General features: G+C 39.0%; 2 protein-coding genes and 1 long non-coding RNA gene across 4 annotated transcripts; 1 reads left to right on the forward strand and 2 right to left on the reverse strand.

The window, feature by feature from the left end:
• Window positions 1–1,917: 1,917 nt before the first annotated feature.
• Window positions 1,918–10,472, forward strand: st8sia2 (ST8 alpha-N-acetyl-neuraminide alpha-2,8-sialyltransferase 2). The gene is made up of 6 exons (XM_084672502.1): window positions 1,918–2,270; window positions 3,686–3,742; window positions 4,133–4,276; window positions 4,365–4,622; window positions 6,058–6,351; window positions 8,268–10,472. Exons 1-6 carry the CDS (start codon window positions 2,173–2,175, stop codon window positions 8,578–8,580), a joined length of 1,164 nt encoding a protein of 387 aa, XP_084528628.1. The 5' UTR covers window positions 1,918–2,172; the 3' UTR covers window positions 8,581–10,472.
• LOC146258584 (uncharacterized) lies at window positions 3,991–7,812 on the reverse strand. Its single transcript, XR_014729744.1, has 3 exons — window positions 7,664–7,812; window positions 6,791–6,834; window positions 3,991–4,640 (listed from the first exon to the last, which is right to left on the reverse strand). It is a non-coding gene; the product is annotated as an uncharacterized LOC146258584 (long non-coding RNA).
• Window positions 10,473–13,384: 2,912 nt separating the features above from the next.
• fam174b (family with sequence similarity 174 member B) lies at window positions 13,385–16,151 on the reverse strand. Of its 2 annotated transcripts, none has more exons than XM_084672504.1 (3): window positions 15,804–16,151; window positions 14,836–15,424; window positions 13,385–14,411 (listed from the first exon to the last, which is right to left on the reverse strand). In XM_084672504.1, exons 2-3 carry the CDS (start codon window positions 15,102–15,104, stop codon window positions 14,276–14,278), a joined length of 405 nt encoding a protein of 134 aa, XP_084528630.1. In that variant the 5' UTR covers window positions 15,105–15,424; window positions 15,804–16,151; the 3' UTR covers window positions 13,385–14,275. The 2 variants fall into 2 exon arrangements, with proteins under 2 accessions (XP_084528630.1, XP_084528629.1); XM_084672503.1 differs by having other exon boundaries at window positions 15,800–16,151.
• Window positions 16,152–17,394: the final 1,243 nt, after the last annotated feature.

Consider the following 17,394-nt stretch of genomic DNA (forward strand, 5'->3'; position numbering starts at 1 on the left):
TCCTGGGACCTTAATGAGTTAAAACCATACGGAGTGTTACCTTATTTTTTTAAACCACATACCACAGATAAAACATTGTATCAAAACAAACAACCCAAAAGTTGAACTGTCAATGTACATTTGACATGTGTCCAAATGACCCCTTAATTTTAAGTGATTGATGAGTACTACATTTTGTTTGTTTTACAGGTGTGCAATGTGAGATGTACCACAGTTATGCTATGTCAGAGCTTTTACGCTGGTACTACTTTTACATTGGTACTCATATCCATTACTTTATTACCATGGCTGATGGCTAAATACTGATGTTCAATTGGATGTACACTTTAACCAAACTAAAAATGTATAAATACTCAATTATTGTGGAGCTCTTGCTCCATTTCTTTATGCATTGTCCGAGTGGGTTTAAGCTAGACACTAATGTCAGCCAACACAAAGAGTTTCCTGCACAAAGGACATAAACTGAATGCTAATTATATAAATTCCAGCATCTCAGGCACCGTTATTACAACGACACACTTAGACACATGCCTCACTCAACATGCTAATCACACCCTAGCCTTTAAACACAATTACTATTCTTCAACACAAGGCAACATTTCAAAGAAACCTATGGTGAGGCACAAGCCACAAACATCTCTATCACAACAGTACCCATATTTGTTATTGATAGTGTGAGGCATCACATTGACAATCAACAATAGAATACTTACAATAGAAAACTTTATGGATATTATATAGCTTTCTATTACCATGCCCCCTGCTTGTGGGCACACATTTCAATAAACAGTACACTGCTCCCAGAGAACACAGTTTGCTGACATTTAGAAGAAGGTGCAAGCGTGTTACTACTCACTGCAGAAAGGCCACAACTTTGAGATATCCCTTATAATATAGGATTTGTTAATTTAAAGCTCAACAGAGCAAGTAGAAAGACTAATGTGTCCTTGAGATTTAAGGCACATGATACATGATACATGTGCAATATGTCTCTTGTGAAAGCTGATGTGCTTTGAAGGGCATCTCTAGTCAAATATTGACAAACCATTGCTTACGAAACCTACTTGTAATACAGAGTACACGTGCAGGATTCTGTATAAATCAGTACAAATGTATTCATCAATGTACAATGAGGATGTGAAATTCTAAAGCAGAACTTTCTGCTGTCTAAATAACCCATTCATTTAAAATCTGAATTCACCATTTCTCAAGGGCAACCTTCTCTAGAGGTGGGTTCCATCAATATATTGAACTGACTACCTTTACTACTGATAATGTACTGGTCTATAAAATACTAAGTACATTCCCAAAAGTTAATTGAGACTGTAAATTGTCAATTTACAGTTATTGAAGTTGAAACTGCAGTAGTAGTATTTTTTTATTTCTAGTGTCACCCATGTACCCTCAGAATGGTAAGTAAAATTTTACATGGATTCGTCCAATACTTTCTAATTTACAATGGAGATGTACTGTCATGCCATTTTCTGCATGAGTATCACTAGTATAGCATGCAACCTTATGGTCAACCTGTCAAGAGGCAGCATATACTAGCAGAACTTCATGATCTTCTAAGGTCCTCAATCTCTCATCCAAAAAGCTGATAAATTAAATTTGCATTGATTCAGCATGGCTATTGAAAGTGAACTGTGCTGTAGAATATTGCAAGGTTTCATGTAAAAACGTTGTAGTTGGAACACTGTAGCAAAAAACTTGATTGGACAAAAAGACCAGATCAGGAATGTCATTCCTTTTTTGTCTAACCTAAAAAGATTTTTATTACAGTTATATTTACACCACAATCAATGCCCGTGTCCAATGTTGCAGATCAGAAGAAGGAGAGCTGTGAGGAACAGATTTGAAGCGCTGTAGCTTTAAAATCCAAATGTTCAACATAGGCTGCTGCTTCCACGACAATGTCAATGTCGATGGTTAGGCACTAGCTTTGAAAGTTTGACTGGGAAATAGAGGTACCCGTAACAGTGTCGCGGTTGGAGGGACAAAGAGGAATGGGGCATTCAGACCGAATATGTTCGTTGACCAAGATATTGTGTATGATAATAAACGCGTCGGCGATTGATAGTAGCTCAAAGATGTGCCATCGACTTGTAGTCCTCAGAGTGAAGCTATAGAATAGCTTGAGCTCTTAACTGCAGGTAGTTCTGAAAAACAGTCATGCTGTTAGAATATCGCACATTGATGTTCGGAATTGTATCATTGCTAGTATTGTTTTTAATCTTCGCGGATATTTCTGAATTGGAGGAAGAAATTGCGTAAGTAGCAATGCTGAGAAAATACATTACACCATGCATAACGTTTTGCACGCTTTAAATTTCAATGCTGGTTATCATTTGATGTAAAGGTTCCTTGTTGACTTTTGCATTTTCATGAATAATTGGTTCACTTTCTAACATTTGCCTTTAGGCTGTATGATTGAATAATGTTGGTGTATATCACACTACAGCTAAAGGTTTAATATAGTTTGGATATTGCAATAATGAGAGAGCGAGTACAGTTACGTGGAGTTCTTCCTCCACATATCAAACTAATCCGAATTTGGCTATGAGGATCTACTAATTATATATGCACACCAGAATAAAAGTTGGGCTACGTTAACCTCCAAAGACATAGTATATTGTTTGATGAATTACAATCTAGCCAAGAACTGGAAGCCATTTTCTCCTCAGACACAAACCTTGAATCAATTGTTCATCATTAAGAACAGCAGAGCCCCTCTGAGCTTTGTGTCAAATGAATCTCCAGTTTGGTTCCATGTGTGTTGCACTTCTGCTTCATTCCTGTCATGGTAGGTTGTTCTGTAGTTGGCTGTGCAGACAGGAGATAACTGTTTGTTTTGTTGAGATCAACAGACTGGACAAATAAGAAACACTTTTCCTTTACGCAGCCATAATGGTACCCTGCAGAAGACTATCTAATTCTATATTGCACATGGACAGCACTTTCAGTTTGATATATATCAAACACAAGTTCGTTGTCTGCTGGCACATTGTCTGCTGGCGCATTAGTATTTTCACTAGAATTTCATAGACAGGACACTATTTTACATGACTCATTTGTCTTTTTTGCACTTCATTAGAAAACCTCTTATCACACTGTGTATTTTTGTGCTGAAATCTAAGTAAGAAAGAAACTCTCTTGCTTGGTATTGACTTGACTTAATGTTAAAGGTTGGGTGTATGTTCTACTGTGTTCTACTGTGGCAACATAGGTTATCAAACAGGTTGAAAGAGTAGCGAGGTATTGGGGAAGTGCTCCAAAGTGTACTGCTACTACAGATGTTATGGTATGAATAGCAATTAACTTCATGATAAATACCCAATACATTTTGTGTATACGGAACAGTTGCTTATTTCCCATCTGATTGATTTTCCCCATCTGATGGATTTTATACTTATTTTGATTCACAGCATTAGTTTGAAGGATATGGCAAGATGCCCCTCTGTTATGGGGAAACAAGCCATCACCACATGCTTTAAAGATTTACATTTTTTAAAGGCATTTCTGTTTCACTGTCAGGTACTTGATTCCAAGTGCTTATTATATGGTGCCTGGTATTCTAGTAAACACCTAGTGCACTTTGGCTATTTTCTAAATCAATATGTTCATCTGACAGTAATGTAATACATCATTCTTGATGGTGGCTATAATTATTAATTTTTTGGTCAAGGAACATTGGAGGTTCAAGAAAATTCTACTGGCCCAGCAGCATACCCCAGCCCAACAGGTTAGTTTACTTTGGCTCATGAGGGCCTCCAGAATTGACTGGGATTTGTATTAATCAATTCAGTTCTACCAGCTTTTGCCACCCTAATAAACTAGCACATGCAGACATATAAAATAACTGCAAGGTCTGTTGCACATGAACATACTGTATCAGTATCATGCCTTTTTGGGGGGTTTTACCCTGAAGGCAGGAGACAGACCTTTAATAAATACCCAATAGATTGTTTTAATAGAAACAAAAACAACTAATGAGGTTTTGGAAACCTTTATGACCTTAAATAGTTGATAACACAGGGTTTTTGACACATAACAATCATTCATTTGACACAGGTTTGAATCTTGACACACAAAGCTTCAATCCATAATCAAATTCTTCCTTGTTAAAATTCAGAATTACAGCAGTGAAGATTAATGCAACACCATTAGCCAGTGAGAGCAAGGATACCATCAGTATTCCTCCTTCAAGCTGCAATAATACAACCAAGCTCTCTCTAGATGACTGGACCTTCAACAAGACCCTTTCAAGAATAATCAGGTACAAGATTTCTGCACCTAAAGAGAAAATATTCTCAAATTGAACCAAACTGCATATAGTCACAGGTTTCTTTAATTTCCCCGTGTAGGAAAAACATCTTGAAATTCTTTGATCCGGAGAGGGATATCTCCATTCTGAAGGGCACTCTGAAGCCAGGAGATGTCATCCACTATGTGTTCGACCGACAGAGCACTACAAACATATCAGAGAACCTATACCACCTGCTCCCCACTGCGTCCCCCATGAAGAACCAGCACCACCATCGGTGTGCCATCGTGGGGAACTCTGGAATCCTGCTGAACAGCAGCTGCGGCCAAGAGATTGACTCTCATGACTTTGTCATCAGGTAAGGTTTCCACACCAGCTGTCAAATGAGAGAGGAGATTACACAGCTTAGTGTTTTCAGGTCCTTGTATGCTGGTAACATTTGTCACTGTTTACTTTTAAGTCATGGATTCGTAGGTGCCAAAATAAGCTATTTTGGCTAATAAGGTTTGTTTCAGGAGATTCTTATGTAGAGTACAAGCAGAGTCTTGAGTTACAAAGCCTTGCCTTCAAGTTACATTTTGGAGTAGTGCCAGTCTACCAAAAATGTACTCATCATTATGACAGTCGTCAGAGCCATTTTACTTCAGACTAGATGCAATACTTCGAGCAACTTGCTGTGCACATTTTGAAAAAGCTACGGCGATCCATCACAAACGTAATGGACTTCTTGGAGTTATACCAGGTCCATGGTCTCCGAGACACTTATCAGGATAGAATTATACGTATAAACATCCATCAATTCTGTAATAGTGTGTCAGTAAAAGTGACTGAGTGGGTTATTTATTGCTTATCACAGTTTTGTCAAATGCAACTATGCACAATGATGGACTCATATGCACCTATAGGTTAATGAGGTAAAACAGCTAACAGTTAGTAGTTTAGCTGCCCAAAAAAAGTGAAAAAGACCTCTTCAGTCCAGACCAACCTAGAAAACAGTTTACCCTTTATATAAAACAGTATTTGAGCTTCTGGATTGCACATTTCAATCCAGGATATTGTGCAACACAACACGTGTCTGCATGGGTAAGGTGACATTGATCTAATTTTCTTTGGACTTCCTGGACCATGTACATTCTCTCCAATTTCTAAATTCTATAGGGCTTCTATGGGGAATGAGCTCAGCAGACAAGTGAAGGACAGGTGTGGCTATGTTGGGTCAAGGCAACATGTCTCTGACCAGGCAGTTAGCTGGGTGTGCTGGGAATTTGCATAGGCTGGGAAAAAAATCAATAGTTCTCCCCTTACATCCCTTGCCCCATTCATCAAATCCCTGGGGTTTATGATTAGACATGGATAAAACGGAAACAAATTAAAAACTTTAGCAATGGAGTTAGAAAACAACAGTATGAATGAAACATGGGTAAAATCCTTTCCGTTGGATATTTCTGGTGTTGATAATCGGTGGCAAAGCAGGAAGCTACAGGAGCCATCAGTTTCAGTGAAAAAAAAAGTATCAAGTGATCTGTGGCACTCGTGAGGCTGGCCCCACTGGAAGACGTGGCAGCATTAGTGTGATGTCAGAAGGGGTCAGATGGCTGAGCGGTTGGGGAGTCGGGCTATTAATCAGAAGGTTGTTGGTTCGATTCCTGGCCGTGCAAAATTACATTGTGTCCTGGGCAAGGCACTTCATCCTACTTGCCTCGGGGAGAATGTCCCTGTACTTACTGTAAGTCAATCTGGATAAGAACGTCTGCTAAATGTAAATTATGTCTGTGTCGTCTGTTCCTCCACAGATGTAACCTGGCCCCAGTGGAGGAGTTTGCTGGGGACGTAGGGCTGCACACCCACCTGGTCACCATGAACCCTTCGGTTGTCCAGAGGGCCTTCCAGGACCTGGCTGATGAGGATGGTAGGGAGCGGTTCCTGCGCAGGCTCAAGGGCCTCAGCGGAAGTGTCCTGTGGATTCCGGCCTTCATGGCCAAGGGTGGAGAGAAGCGTGTGGAGTGGGCTATCCAACTCATTCTCTTGCACACTGTGGATGTGCGCACTGCATTCCCCTCCCTGCGTCTGTTGCATGCTGTCAGAGGGTAAGACACGATATTCCGCAAAATTCCGCAGGGACACAATGTACATTTCAGAACGATCGTCAAGGGCGTGGCCATACTCCCGTTATTGTTTAGTTTTGAGCTCCGGGTTTTTCCCTGCCTTTGTGTTTCCCTGTTTTGTCCTTAGCTGCGCCTGTGTCTTAAGTGTCTGCGTCAGGTTTGCAGTTTGTTTCACCTGTGTCTAGTTTGGTCTTGTGTGTGTATTGTCATGTGTGCTTGAGTATACCCTATTTGTTCCTGGTTTTTGAGAATTCAATACTTTTGGTTTTCTTGATCATGCCTTGACTGTCTTCTGACAACAATGGCTCCATTGGATCTCTATGTAGGCTACACCTGTAAGCTCCACAATCCAGGGCTTGACAGACTAAATCTAGCAGCGTCCACTGGTTCTATTTTTAAACAGAGCATTAAAGCTACTCACCAGATGCCGTTGGTGACCAAGTAAGTACCGTGTGGCCTCCTTGGCTGCAAGGGGTTTGCAAAAAGAGGGCAGTTAGTCAGGGGCAGCCTTAGGTGTATGCTATAAGCCTTTAGTTAACTATACAGTATGCCTATCATTTCTTTGACAGCAAAGTAAATCATTAGAAATGTGAGCACACAATTCTCTCAGGAACGCAGTGCATGTCTATACCCTTTACAGTGCACATGTGATACATTCTCGTAAAGGAATCTTGGTTACTGAGGCACTGCATCTGAGTGCTGGATGCTCTTTAAATAGATCAACCTTTGCCTCCACCTCTGACCTCTTGTCTGTCCAGACCACAAACAGCCCGTATCCAGGGTCCCATTTGTGGGCCTGTGACTGAGGACACCAGATGGGACTTAAACCTTCACAACCCTTATCAAGATATGGTTCCTCTCTGCGTGTGTCAACTGTCTGATGTCAGACAGCACATGAAAAGAGAAAGCATGCCTAATTTAGGCTGTCATTCAAGGAGGAGTGGGCTGCTATGGTAGGATTAGGAATGTTGAGGGTTCTTTCTAATGGATATGCATTCCATGCACAATTTTACTTAATAGCTGGGCAGAACAATACAACAAATATTCAGTCTTTCAAACTGTGATTATATTGTGCGTTACATAATATTCTACATGTTCGATAAAGTCGATCAATAGTGGCCCAATAGTGTTAGGGTTAAATTATGGGTAATAAAATGGAGATGTAAAACATGCCTTGCATGAAATACTTTCAATAGTGTTCACCTTGTTATTGATTGTCCCAATATATTTTATCAGTGTCCCTGTCCATTTTAAATTATTGTGTTTTCCTTGTTCTTGTATTGATGGGCATTACCTGTATCCTTGTAACGGTTGTGCAGAAAGATATAGGCGATCCAGGACTCAAAACAAAAAACCTTTAATGGAGCACGTAGACAGGGATAGACAACAAGAAACCAAACTACAGGAAACACGCTACATGAAACAGCGACTCACCAAGACTGAACAAATGACAGGGACTAAATACACCAAACCAAACAAGACACAGGTGAACCCCACAGCACTAACATCACCACTGAAAGACAATCAACAAGACACAGGTGGAACTAATAAACACAGACGATGGCTTAGGCCGAAACGCGTCTGTCATCCTAATAAATTGGTCAAAAGAAGCAATGAGCAAGCTTGACAGTTTTTTTCTACTTTAGGTTAAACTAATAAATACAGAACACAGGGAAAGACTAGGGCAGACAAAATAAGGCTGGGGCACGGCTGTGGGCATTATCCATGTGCATTATTAAAGAATCAATTTTTTATATTTCTTGAGATATAACTAATAATATTGATAGCTGATTCTGAAATCAAACCAAAGAGAGTCTTGGATTCCAGCCTTATCCCAGAATTTAATATTGGGACGATATTCACAAATTGTTGTATTGTCTTTTTTTGTTTGTCAACAGGTATTGGCTGACTAACAATGTCCAGATTAAGAGGCCAACCACTGGTCTGCTGATGTATACTATGGCCACTCGTTTCTGTGAGGAGATACACCTCTATGGCTTCTGGCCCTTCGCTCGTGACCCACATGGAAAACCAGTAAAGTACCACTACTACGACACTCTTACCTATGAGTACACATCCCACTCCAGTCCACACACCATGCCACTAGAGTTCAGGACCCTGAACACTCTCCACAGGCAGGGGGCGCTGAGGCTCCACACTGGTGCTTGTGAAGCAAGAAGGGAACAGCAGAAAGCTCAACAAGGAGTGTGAACACCATGATGGTGTTCTCTCAGCTTTTGGGGAAATTCCTTGTCTAACTGACCATTTTCTTTGGTCTCAGAAGAAAGTGGTTCTGAACAGCACTCAAGTGAATCTGTGAAAAGTAGTTATTACTGTGTGTGTAATGTATCTTTTTAGCTTCAGAAAATATGTGCACAAATGATTTTTCCACTATTGACATTTCCTACAAAATTGTGTTTGGAGCGGCCTTTACAACTCTCCTAGTATTGAGAGATCTGGAACTAGCAGTTGATTGATACCAAGTTGCAAAAAATAGGTGCCTATATCATAAAGGACAACAGCTCACACCATGCAGTTGTTTTTTTACCCTTTGACTTCTAGTTCCTGGTAAAATCATCAAACACTTTCCTTTGGAATACTGATAGGATATACTCTAAATATAGTTGTCAATTAATTAGTTTCATTAAATTGTTCTACTGCATGTGACAAGGCCTACAAGTTCCCAATAACAGCCTCCAGTTCCTGACATCCCAGTCATATACATAGATTACCTATAAGAAGTGCACAGCACATATCAAAGTTAATTTAACAACTGGAATGTTAATTTTACCAATTTATTGTTTATATGCTGTAGGTCCAGATTGAGCAATATAGCCATTTCTGTAGTCAAATTATCACCTTTTTTGTGTGTAGTTGTCTGGTACTCTAATTATTTGATCTATTATCAAACTTTATACTTCTCTTAAAACCCATATAAAGAGATTAGGTAAGAAACCACACCAGGTGCTGCCAAATAGTTGCCTTACTTGAGGACTCTGTAGGAGAGCCAAGGATTCCAGTCAACCAGGATAAATACTGGACATTATTAGTTTACCTTGAGTGCAGTGAAATCTGAAGCAGTAGAGACTTGTCAAACTGGATGAACTATTCAAACTCTAGTCTACATGGAACACACCCAGCTGATCACATAGTAGAGTTGACATAGCCCAGACCAACAGCACACTGGTCGCCTGGACAGTAGACAATATCTGCTGTGGAATGTGTCTTTTATTAGCCATTGTAGGTGTACTACTAAAAACTATTTTCAATGGAATGTTATTTCTACTACTGAGAAAACAAAGCCGCTGAATAGTGTTGAAGGTGAATAGTGTTGAAGGCTAGATATAATATTTATTAAAAACAAAAAGTTACTTTTTATATGGTGATGTAGTTTCTGAAAGGTCTTAGAATATAGTTAATATGAATAACCTTTATGGCTCTAATGCTATAGATGTTTTGTCCTGTACATAGCTTTGACATCGTTCACAGCACTGTAGCTGTGACAGTCTACTTTTCTTTCAAGAACATGCACTCTCTGCTGATCAAGCTGCCTAGGATTCAAACATCTCATGTCACCTAATTCATACTCTTTATAAGTGTTTTATATAATTTGCATGTCACATTGTCAGTTTCCTTTAATAAACTTGAATGTGGTAATTAATTTTGATATCTTGGGAGAGTTTTACCCAAGTGGACTCTGCATAGACCAATAATCACCCCATGGTCAGCGAGTTTGAAGGGTGCAAAGGAGTCATACAATACAACAAAGGTGATGCAAATGGTTTAATTCTTATATACAGCATTCTTATACCAAGGAGTATGAATGAGACTGTTTGAAATGTTAAAATCCTACTCAATCCAGGAAGCAAAAAATAAGTAATCAGTTATAACTCACATCCCACAGTGCTGCTGCCAAAGTTATGTATTAAAATGTTAAAGGATAAACCGACTGGTTTTGTGTCTTTTTTAGTTGTTAGAATGCTACCATTTTGATTAGCTTTTCTACCTGTGCGGCAGAATTGTTTTGAAAGAGTGAAAATGTTATCAGAGGAAATGCTAATTGCATCTAGGAGAAATATTTGAAGAGTACTTCAGTCAAATAAACAGCCCCTCATGTGCTCTTAGCCATGCAATTTGTCTGTGAAAGAGTGTTGTTTTGACTAGATGCTCCTGTTGACATACTTGCTGCTCTTATTATGCTGCCAATTAAGTTAAAAATAGTTAACATACTGCAGAAGTCAGTTGGCCATTTAGCATAATCAAAGCACTTTTTCTAAAAAGCAAGTCTGTGTTTCGCTAAAATAGAATGTCTGTGACCAATACCCCTAAACTATTTAGCTTTGAATTTGTCATGGTATCACAACTCATAGGACATCCTAAAGAAATATTCACATATGCCCCCGTCAAAATATGTTATTGTTCACAGGTGTAGTTCTTTCTAAATATAATGTACTGTGCTTGGAGACGGACGTTGTATCTTGATTGATACAAAATCACAAAACAAAGTACATTTCATTTTAAACATACCATACACAAATACATTACTCTTCGATTGCATTATTACCACAGAATGAAGTTTGTGTGTAATGATTAAGTCTGGGTCTGAAGTGACAGGGAAATTAATACAAAGCAGACCGTTAATATTCATGACAAGAGAGAAACACTTGTTGTGCATGTCACAGTTTAGCAATGTAAAGGTTACTTATCAGACCATTTATATGGACCTTATAAGTCTTGAGATAGAAGGAAATTACCCCAAAACAGGTTACAACAGTTGAGTTGGGATTACTTTTATTAATGTTTTACTTGAATGGGACAACCATGGAGCCAGCCAATGGGTGGTTATCAATACTATAATGTTGAATGTCTTTTTGATGAAAGTTTTCAGATATGGAAATAGTGTGACTTAGGAGCCATAGGTGTTGGGGGAGGGTCAGAAGATAGTCATGAAGATAATTAGCTACAGGCCACCGTAGCAGGACAAGCTGCTGGAACCAGTTGATTCATTTCAAATAAACATTTCAATAAAGCCTTTCAAAAACATGGTGAGACATGAGACTATAAAACTATATGAACTATAAATACATCCAAATACAGCGCTAGAAACACATTTTCATCAGAATAGCATCAGTGTGAGAGAACATAGTATTACATAACAGAATGAATAAGGGTGCTTTATTAATCCGCCAAAATATAAACCAAATACACAACAGTATATTAAAAACTCAGGCTAAATATTTTTTTGATAAGACATAATCAACATACTAATCAATATAATAATTACGTTACATAAGTACAACCCATGACTATCTTTTAGTGATTTGAATTTACATGAAGTGTAAATTGACTTGAAGTTATGTTTTTGTCATTTAAAAGGCAATCCCTTTTTTTATGAAAATGTCTCAGGTTTATCTAAACAAAATCATTAAAAAAAAGAATCACACAACTTACTCATTGCATACTTAGCAGCGGAATTTCCACATTTCTTTTCTCCTCCAATATATTAACCAGCCTCCAAACCCAGACATTCTACAAAACAACTTTCACAGTGCGCCATTTGTTAAAATGTTTGACATCTAGTATCTGAAAGCTCTGCACTGAGACTAAACAGGGGAGTCTTCAATTCCCAGTGTGAATCCGCTGCATACCAGGATTCTAAAGATACAGCATTAACTCAGAACATGACTGGAATCTTTTTAGTTCCTTGGGAATTAAAAACAACATACTTTGTCCTACATGGGCTTTATGGCACCAAATAACAGCAAAAGACAACACTTGCAATATGATAATGCAAACAGTTGACCCATTCAAAGTAAATATCTAAATGTCAAAGATGAAACATCTGTCACTCTAAAACAACAGTATATCTCCTTTTTAAAAATACACACATTTCCAAAACTAAAACCTGATTTCTTTGAGAGCCCCACATACGGACATAAGATATAAGCTTAGCAGCATAAACAAGAAACTCTAACACATATACAATAAGACACATACACCAAGGAGGACAGAATGAATCAGACAGTATCGCACAACTAAGTGGTTAGTGGGTGACATTTGGTCTTAAATATCAGATTAAAAGAATAACTTACTATGCTGGTAAATAAGTATTTCATAATTGAGTGCAAAATATCAATATCTTTATAACACACAATTATAAAAATTATTTTATGTTTAGTAATGGGGAATCTTATATTACAATGAAATTGCTAGAAGCATAAAGGGTGGGGTCAGAATATTTCCAACAGCAGCAGCAATTCTATTTCTATAGGTATTTGAATTGTGTTCTAGTCTCAAATGACTACATAGTTCAAGACAATCCTATAACCGATAACCCTGTAAGGTGGTGTAATGACTAAAAAAATTAATGAATGGTATACTGTCCTTACGGTAGATATGACAAAACATCATCATAAAGTATGATACAATTCTGAAATTACAATTTACAAAATGAAACCATAGGATCAATGTTTTTTGAGATATTTTGGTTATTTGGGAAATACTTTCAGACATCAGTGTTAAATTTTTCTAGCCTAGTGTCTCAATGTACAGAACAGTGTTTAAAGACAGCCATAAACAATCTGTAGGCTGAAGATTTCATAAACCAGTAAACCGTGGTGTGCTTAAATCTCTTTATCCAAGGATGGATTGATATAGATTACTTCCATTGAACTGGTGAAACAACCTCTTGACCATAGAGTAGTAAAGTGTTTTTAGTTTTGTTATTGTTACTAACAAAAACGGTGTCACCAAAATGTCCAGTTGTCTTCATGTAGTTTTTATATTCACCTGAAAAGAAAAGGTCTGTGTAAGGAGAATTCATAAATTCTTACACTGCAATACTGTTTTAAACAAAATGTAGTTATGCTTGGCACAGTAAAGCTATCCTATTTGCAAGTTGGGTAGCCTAAAGTTTCCTTTAGAATTAGGAAAATGTGTTTTGTGGTGTAAAACGTGGTGTAACTGTTGTAGTAAAATTGTGTAAAACTGTATATTAATCAAACATAAATCGATCTGAGTTCCACATACATACATTTATGATAAATTGAGCCTTTATGTGTATGTTATTCTCTCAAAAGAGTTAACTTTTCACATATATACTATCTTCAGCCATAAAGTCTGCTTTCACTTGGGTGTGGGTGGAAATGAGCCTGCACATGTGTGGTCCATGCAAGCGTAAAATTCCAGGTAAACAGGAGGCCCCTTTTTCCTCAAAGGAAGTAGGACTAGTGTTGAGGAACAATTGAAAGGACAGAAGGGAAAACCCCAATGTCAACACTCCAGCTCTTGCTAAATCTTTCTAATACAAGCATAGACAAAGAGCTACTGCAAGCGTGCATGCTGGATCAGTGGTAATTGGCATTAATAATTGTTATTGTAGCCTGTTGACCAATTAGTCAGGTAACTCTGCATAAACTCTACTTCATACACATGTTAGAATTGGAAATGTAAGCATTGCTCTAGCCACATTTACTAATTGCACGTGTGGGGCTTTCCATGCACAAAACCTTTAATGACAACATTTTTGGCAAAAACATTATTGTAACCATGCAATTTTCTTTATTTATTTAACTTGACTTGAATGGATGTTACGTCCTTGCGTTCTAATTTTGTCCTAATGTTTTTCAAATTGGATGGTATGAAGGAAGGCCTCCTTGCACATGAGTTTTGAATTATGATTGAGCATACCACAGAGAAAGTGGTCCTGTTCACAGGAAGAAGAAAAAATGCACAGGACAAACGTTGACAGGATAAGGTTGTTTGGTTAGTGGTGTCAACTAACCAATACTACAAAAGGCAAATGCACATTAACAATAATCAGAATAAGTCTATCAGAATAAATCTAAAGTATGCAGTTGAGAGCCATCCAATTCATATTAAGCCCTAGTTGACTCCTGTAACTATTTTACTTGTATTTGACATCAAAGAGGGTAGAGTCGTCCTCATCTTCATTCTCCTCATTCAAGGGCGCCATCTCTACTCGCTCTGCAGGTGTAGTGATGATGTCATACTTTCGTGTTTTTCTGATTCTCCTTCCAGATCTATGGTTCAACAGAAAGTTACACAATAAGACTTCACCCAAGGGTGCTTAGCATAGTTGTACATCATGGTTTGTAGATAGACTGTCTGGCTATATGTAGCCTATGATGTCCAACTCTAGGATACTGCTTCAAAAATATCTCATGTATGCTATTGTGTATCAGTCGCAGAAATACTGCTGCTTCACAAGTTTAGCCTCACACATCCTACTTAAGCTTTGACTGAAAAGTTGATGTTTAAAGAAAACACCTAAAGCCAACTCATCCATATGCCAGACATCAAACACAGCGCGGAACAATCACCAATGACGCACATACAGGATTCTACAATTATTGGCTATCTATAATGTTACAATAAAAAATCTGTTCTAGTATGTTATTAGTAGCCTACAACGAGTCTGTCCTATGGTACTGGCTGTCACCCTACCTGCACACTTTGATGACCAGGCACGTGATGAGAACAGCTGTTAACACGCAGATCAAAAATACAGTACTTTTCAGTGTAGGGAGATGTGTCAAGATTGATGACTTTCGTGATTCGGTAGTTGTGTTAGTGCCATTCTTGGACAGATCCTCCTCGTGGATGGATAATGTTGAATTAAGATGCGTTGCTGGTGAAGGTAGTGTTTGTGGTTCACATACAACTTCCCAAACAACCGCAATGATGAACGAGAGAACTAAATTGTATGCCACCATCCTGCAACTGTAATATTCCCCTAGATTGCCGAACAGTCTCTCCTTCCTTTTACAGCGACATGTAGTGAAAGGCTACGATGAATGACATTTCACAAAAATTTCCAGTAATGTTTGTCAATATCCCTTTTTCATACGTATTTAATCATTCCAAATTATTGCGGTTTTCTCTGGTCGTGGACGTAGTTCCTTGTCCTTGCAGTCAACGCGCACCGGGATTTGCTGTGATGTTTCCCGATTGCTTAGAGTAGGCTACGCGCAACCAGGGTTGGGGATTATGTCCAACCGGAAGAGATCTGGCGGTCACCGTTCCTGACGTTAGCCTATAGAGGAGGGCAATACGGTGGGTCCTTAGACGTTTGTTCAATGGTTGTCTTAGTGTCTGAGTATCGTGAAATACAATTCAGTGAGATAAAATATTAATCTCGTAAACGTTGTAGCCAAATCTAATCTTTGAAATAACTGATTTGCTGTCTTTCAGATGCTTTAGCACAATCATGTCGTTGACTGGTGAACTAAGATAGCTAATAGGTTTGTTCGACTTCATGCGGCGCCGGTGTCGCCTGCAGTCGCCTGCAGCCCGGCTGACTTGAAGCAGCCAATGGCATTCTCAGCTTCCAGGCAGCCGACTGCAGACGACTGTCGGCTGCATGAAGTCGAACGTGCCTAATGAGTCTATTTATTTTTGTCATACATACTAGCCTCGTCATCTTGAGTCAGCCTTCTTCTGTGTTGCTGGGATAGGCCTATGTTAATTCTTCACGACCCAGGTCCATTCAGCTCTTTGATTCTAACTAACTGATTTTTTTTGAATGTGCCTAAATACCACTCTAAACAGACCGCACAGCACCTATTATTTAACTGCACTACATCCAGCCTGGGGCCCGTTCTCCGTACATCGCTAGCTAACTCAGTTAGCTGGATTTGATTGTTGACGATTTGTCATGATCCTGTAGCCTGACGTTGTCATACTCATAATTCTAGTCAGAATATGAGTCTGAGAACTCTCCGTTGCGCTTTGACTACAGGGCGTGTTTCAAACGAGCCTGGAAAACAAATGCCTCTTCGCTCAATTGGATAGACTTACAACCAATCAGAGCAACGTAATATGTTTTTTGTTCAAAACGAATTCAACTTAAGCGCTCTTTTGTGACGTGGGTGATTACGTTACTGTTGATCATCTGTCCATCATCGTATAAAGCCCGCCCTGGCAATTTCATTGGTACGCCCAGATTCTGGTTTTCTGTAGTTGCTCCCCAATAGGAGTAGCCTGGCTGCCAGCCCAACTTCTCCCGCCCACAAAAAAATGTGTTCGGGAAGTTGGGTCTGGAGGGTCTCGTATTGGGGACAACTACAGAAAACCCAGAATCGGGACGGACCAATTAAATTGCCAGGGCGGGCTTTACGATGATGGACAGATGATCAACAGTAACGTAATCAACAACGACACGAAAGAGCCCTTTGGTTGAATTCGTTTACAACAAACAACATAATACGTTGCTCTGATTGGTTGTAGGTCTATCCAATTGAGCGTAGAGGCATTTGTTTTACGAGTTCGGTTGAAACACGCTCCGTACTCAAAGCCCAACGGAGAGTTTTCAGACTCATATTCTGACTAGAATTATGAGTATGACAACGTCAGGCTACAATAGGAGACCCTCCAGAACCAACTTCCCGACCAAATTTTTTTGGGGGCGGGGAGAAGTTGGGCTGGCAGCCAGGCTAATGATCCTGGATTGTTCGGTTCTTCGAAGCTCATCCTTTGCTTGCTGTCATAGCAACAGGTTCGTAAGCTTAAACCTGCTCGGGAGCAGGTCTATTTTAAGTAGATAAACAGGATTTGATTGCGGCTTTAAAAGCAGAGGTGATACAGAAAGTCTGTCATAGTCATGTCTTTTCCGTTATTACAACAACAATCTGCTGCATAAGGTGCCAAAATAATTAAAATAATTTCACATTAATCGCACAAAGCGTGATAGACCAATTACAGTAGCACAGGCCAGGCCTACACTTTTTGAGAGATAGCCTATCAATTTTTTCGTGAGGGTGTCATTTACATAATTAATTTGTTGGAACCACATTAAATTATTACATGACATTAGATGATAAACAAATTATGAAAATAAGAAAATGCAAAGACAATAGGCTTAGCCCACTGTAATAAGTGATAGGCCCACAACATCTAACGTGGTCACTAGCCTACATTTAATTTGTCTGCTACGTAATGCCAGCCTTCTCCTGGATTTTGCAGACTTTTAGGTGTTCCCTCCTTTGATTATATCTTCCAATTTGG

Source organism: Hypomesus nipponensis, chromosome 14 (assembly GCF_054491055.1).
Source record: "Hypomesus nipponensis isolate SF chromosome 14, ASM5449105v1, whole genome shotgun sequence".
NCBI lineage: Eukaryota > Metazoa > Chordata > Actinopteri > Osmeriformes > Osmeridae > Hypomesus > Hypomesus nipponensis.

Coding starts and splice junctions, on each gene's coding strand:
- st8sia2 (XM_084672502.1), top strand. CDS start 2,173: ATGCTGTTAGAATATCGCACATTGATGTTCGGAATTGTATCATTGCTA. Junction 2,271..3,685: donor GAATTGGAGGAAGAAATTGC/GTAAGTAGCAAT, acceptor TTTTTGGTCAAG/GAACATTGGAGGTTCAAGAA. Junction 4,277..4,364: donor ACCCTTTCAAGAATAATCAG/GTACAAGATTTC, acceptor TTCCCCGTGTAG/GAAAAACATCTTGAAATTCT.
- fam174b (XM_084672504.1), bottom strand. CDS start 15,104: ATGGTGGCATACAATTTAGTTCTCTCGTTCATCATTGCGGTTGTTTGG. Junction 14,412..14,835: donor CTGGTCATCAAAGTGTGCAG/GTAGGGTGACAG, acceptor GTTGAACCATAG/ATCTGGAAGGAGAATCAGAA.